The sequence below is a fragment of the Limulus polyphemus genome, unplaced genomic scaffold, assembly GCF_000517525.1.
Source record: "Limulus polyphemus unplaced genomic scaffold, Limulus_polyphemus-2.1.2 Scaffold3252, whole genome shotgun sequence".
Classification (NCBI taxonomy): domain Eukaryota; kingdom Metazoa; phylum Arthropoda; class Merostomata; order Xiphosura; family Limulidae; genus Limulus; species Limulus polyphemus.
In genome coordinates, this window is record NW_013668862.1 from 32,967 (window position 1) to 37,998 (window position 5,032).

A 5,032-nucleotide genomic window follows, 5' to 3' on the forward strand; every position below is an offset into this window, starting at 1 on the left:
AAACTTTAATATAAGTTTAACATGACAGCAAATGTACAACGTTTCGAGAAGGTTTTGTCATCATCATGATCCCAATTTTACATATATATATATAAATGGGTATTACTCTTATGAGCAGGTTTGGTACAAATTGATTTTGAAGGATAAGAATCATTATTAAGATTTGTATTGCATTTTAAATGTGTAGCCAGATGTTCCGTGAAGAATTGGAAAGAATTTTTGAGTCACAGAATGAAGGTTACAATCCTGCCAGCCTATCAGCTTTACAGCAAGTTCGTGACCTCCTCCTCCCTTCTCGAGGATCATCAGCTTATCAAGTATCTCGAAACATAATTCCAATCAATGACATTCGTGGTGTGGATTGCCTCAAGTATGGAAAAGGAGAGAAATTACTAAGATGTAAACTTGCTTCTGTTTTCAGGCTTTTAGATATGTATGGTTGGACAGAAAACGTTTATAACCACATCACGGTAAGTTTACAGATTTTGTTGTGCAGCAGTAGAATGGTCTGATTCAGATTTAATTATCATTGTTTGTGGTTTAATTTTAACATTTCATTTGTGAAGAAGACTAATTTGTCTCTTGAAAGTGGTTGAGCAATCAGGATTTTAAAATAATGATAGTTTGGGTAAAATTTTGCTTGAAGCTTAACAGTGATACTTGGTGTGTTGATTTGTATTAAAACATTTTAAAGTTCGTAATGGAAAGTTCATTTTAGTGCAAAAAGAATAAACGTTTCTCTTTCCATTGGCTGGCAAAATTGGGATATAAATATATATGTATGATCTCAAAATTCTCAAAATATTTTGATAAATCAAATAAGTAGCCAAACATAGTTGAAACTTGGTTTAAAAAGAGAATGTTTTTTGTTTTTTTTATTTGTGAATTATGTTTAATACTTAGAAAATTGCATAGAATGTAAGTAACTTGATCAGCTGAAGATGCCTCAACAATTAAAGAAATTTATGTATGTACAGGATGTCCAAAAATTTTGGAAACACTTTTGAAAAAATCATACCAAAATATATTTAGAATGCTACTATAATTTTTCATGATTTCCAAATATTCTCTAATAATTAATTTGTTTTTTGATCAATCTGATTAATTAATTGAACATTGTCAACTGATAGATTGAGCAGTGTTTGCCACATGTTCAGTCAAAGCTGATTCATTAATTTTATGTTTACCTATAGCACTTTTATTTTCCTTAACTCTAAATGTTACATTCCTACATGTGTGACCAATGTAAACTGAAGTACAATTACATGGAATATTATTAATACCACATTTATCATTCTGTTCTACTTTGTTGTTAAGACCATGGGAAATTGTATAACCCCTGGTCACAGGGGGTTTTTGTCTGTTTTCTTTAGGTTTGTATTTAGAGCTTTAAAGATCTGTACCTGTTATAAAGACTTAATGTTGGAATTCAATTATGTTAAGTTGTTACCTTAGATAGAGGATTTAATCCTAACATTATTGAGAAGATTTATAATTAGTGGTGTAATAAGATGAAGGTATATCACAACATACCAAATGACATTTGAATAATTTTATAGATAGTATGAAGATACGCCTGTCATATGGTTATAGTATCTCCACACAAATAGGTAATATATTAAAAAATCTTATTAACTGTAGTGTAATGTTTTCTCCCTGTTATAAGGTAAGAAATATAAACAATGGTCTTAAAAACAAAGAAGAACTGGATGATAAATGTGGTTTTGGTAAAAACTCCATGTAATTGCAGTTTAATTTACATTGGTCAGATGTGTAGAAGTTTAACATTTAGAACTAAGGAACATAAACAGATACTACAGATAGCATATAGTTAATGAATTGGTCTTGGCTGAACATGTGGCAAGCACCACTCATTTTACCAATTGCCATAATGTTCAATTGGTTTTATAATAGGATTGATGATAAAAAAATAATTAAATATTAGAGAATCTTTGGAAATCATGAAAAACTATAGTATTATTCTAAATAATGATGGTTCTCTGGCTATTATAGACATTAATTTTTGTAAATCTATTTTGTAAGTGTAGAGGTTGTAACAGATTGACTAATTATGTTAAATTATTTAATATTTGTATACACATGCAGTTGTTAAGGTATATATATAAGCAGTCTCGTATAACTTCTTGCTTCTCCTAATGATGGAAGTGTAGGTAACTATTGAAACATCTAGAGAATATCTAACAGGGATTGATGCACTATTTTTTAGTTTTATTTTGCAATACATTTTAACATTATTAATCTTTGCATAAGTGCCATTTTTTTTAGTATTTTCGATGTACAGACATTGAACGTTTGTATAGAATAAATGTGTAGTCACAGAAAATTTAAGATTTTTTTCCCTTTGTTATTGTAGTGAAACTTGTTTAACAAGTTTCCAACTTCCATTAGTGGAAGTAGTTTGCACTTGCCAACCAAACTTCAGGAATAAAATATTCTTGCAGTTGACAGTATGTCTATTCCCTTTAAGCCACAGTATTCCATAGGCTATTATAATGCTCTTAACAAGTATCATAACTAGAGAGAGAAAGTGGAACTTTGGAGTTAAGTTAAAACAGTAATTGTGTATAAATTTTATTTCTCAAGTTACGAGTGAGTCCAGACCAGGAGCATTTCTTGCTCAACCCATTTGGCTTACAGTATAATGAAGTCACTGCTGCCTCGCTACTCAAGGTTGACATGCAAGGTAACGTGGTAGATCCTGGGACCACTAACTTCAGTTTCAATAGGGCCAACTTCATTCTTCACTCAGTTATACACGCAGCTCGTTCAGACGTGAATTGTGTTGTTCATATTAAGCACCCAGCATGTGTTGCGGTAAGTTGTATTAGTCATAACGTAACTCATGTTTAATATTTTAAAACTGTCAAAACTGTTACATGTTTATTAAGAAATTGATTCATTTTTGGATCATCTATTAGTGTTATGATTAGAATGATATTTTTTTACATTATAAAAAAATGTAAGGTTATGGTGATCAAGTATTACAATTTCTTGACTGTAATGAAATGTTAAAAAATGATTTGTCAGAAGATATGTGTGGTTAAAGCAACATGTTTGTATTTTAATTTTATATATTTCTACAAGTGTAATAGCTTCAAATGTATTCATAAAAAAGAACTTGCTTTACATTACAGAATTTTCACTGTAATTAGATAAGGTGTATGTGGATTGTACATTTCAAATTGTAACTTATTTATTTCAATAATATATGTTATTAAATTTGCAAGTGCTACAGGGTTTTCCCCAGCCTTTTTTAGTGCATCAGTGCCAATTCTCTTTTTTTCTTTCCATGTGCACCAATATACTAAAATATATAATTGATACTTCTTTTGATTGGTAACTGTACTCTGTAATGACTGTTGTCCGTGTTTCGAGTACGAGCAAGTGTTGTTTTTTTTCCCACGTACCAAAAGTGGCACGCACCACGTGCATGCATCGGGCATACTGATTCATGGTATTTCTAGCACCATATTTTCTGGTCTTGAACCAGTGTACTCACTTCACTCACGTGTTTAGCCTGACACATTGCTTTATTGTTTTTATCCGGAGAGAACCCTGTATTCTATCAGTGCATTTTCATAGTTTCGTATTATAGTTAAGAACCAAGATCAGGCACAGTAATTCATCTTAGTAGTCTGTTTGATGCTTTTGTGTGTATTTTAACCCCTTATCATCCATGGAAGGTTTTTTACATTACTGTAGCATGGTGCGAGACATTTAAATTGCATGTGATACACTTGGCATATATATGGGTGGATATATATAAGCATTTTAGCATTTAGTTTGTCTGATCCTTTCTAGAATATGGTAGTGTTAGTGTTTACTTAAAAAAACATTTACACACATTGCTGTTGTGTAGGAAATTAAGCTTTAATTAAAAGATTGTTGGCCATCTTGTGATAGATGATCATCTGGGAACAGTAGAATTATATTTTAAAATTATGTTTTGATTTCACATCTTATTTGTTTTTAAATTACTTTAGTATCATATGTCTACTACAAATTGTGGATTATGAATAAATTTTGTCACAATACAAATGGCTGTTGTAATTCAAAATGTTTTAAGTTTGATTGTAATAAAATTATTCTTTGACAGGTATCAGCATCCAAATATGGATTGCTTCCTACTTGCCAGGAAGCTGCCATTATTGGAGAAGTTAGCTATCATGAATACCAAGGGATTATTATTGATCGTGAAGAACGAGAATTAATCATCAAAAATCTTGGCCCTGTTAACAAGGTAAATTAGGAATATTGTTTAGATGTTTGTGGTTAAAATTTTGAAAAGTGTGTTGATGAGGAATGTGTTGATCACAAACATTTTGACCTAGGTAAGTAGGTTAGAAATATTGTTTAGTTGTTTGTAGTTAAAGTTTTAAAAAGTGTGTTGATCAGGAAGAAAGAGTTGGTCACAAATATTTTGACCTAGGTAAATAGGTTAGAAATATTGTTTGAACGTTGCGTGTGTGGTTAATATTTTGAATAATATCATTATAAGAAAGAGAGAGAGCTGGTCATAAGAATCTTGGCTCTGTTAAATAGCTTTACAGAAATTTTTTGTGGATTTTGGAGCAGTATGTTTTAAACCTTACATGAATGGTGGATATTCTGATTACTCTTGAGTGCACACTTTTAAATTAACTTTGAAAATTTGGTTCAAAAATATAACTAGTGCTTCTGTTTTCATAGGTGGTATTGCACTGGTGCATGCAAATGTTCATAAATGTTATTTTACAAGTAGTTTTTACAGCCCTGTCAATAAATGATATGATACCCAATCTTTTTTGTATGTCATGGGAGAGCTTTAGAAAGAATGAGAAAAAATACAATGTTATATCATTTATTGGAAATAATGTTGTCACATTCTGTCTTAGATTTTTGTTTCATGACATATGGTAATCATAACATCCAGTTGCTGTGTGCATACACAGTGCTTTGATTTGGCCTAGTGATCTGATGTGAATGAACTATACACCTGGAAAAAAGTTAAGCACCCCCGTGTTTTTTTTCA

The 5,032-nt window shown here is 30.9% G+C and overlaps 1 protein-coding gene across 6 annotated transcripts in view; it reads left to right on the forward strand.

The window, feature by feature from the left end:
* The window catches only part of LOC106468994 (protein hu-li tai shao-like), a 77,946-nt gene that overhangs the window by 28,129 nt on the left and 44,785 nt on the right, over positions 1-5,032 (forward strand). For all 6 annotated transcript variants that reach the window (XM_013929448.2, XM_013929450.2, XM_013929451.2 and 3 more), the window contains 3 exons: positions 188-470; positions 2,605-2,835; positions 4,118-4,261. In XM_013929448.2, the coding sequence (XP_013784902.1) occupies positions 188-470; positions 2,605-2,835; positions 4,118-4,261 (658 nt within the window). The remainder of the gene's footprint in view (positions 1-187; positions 471-2,604; positions 2,836-4,117; positions 4,262-5,032) is intronic.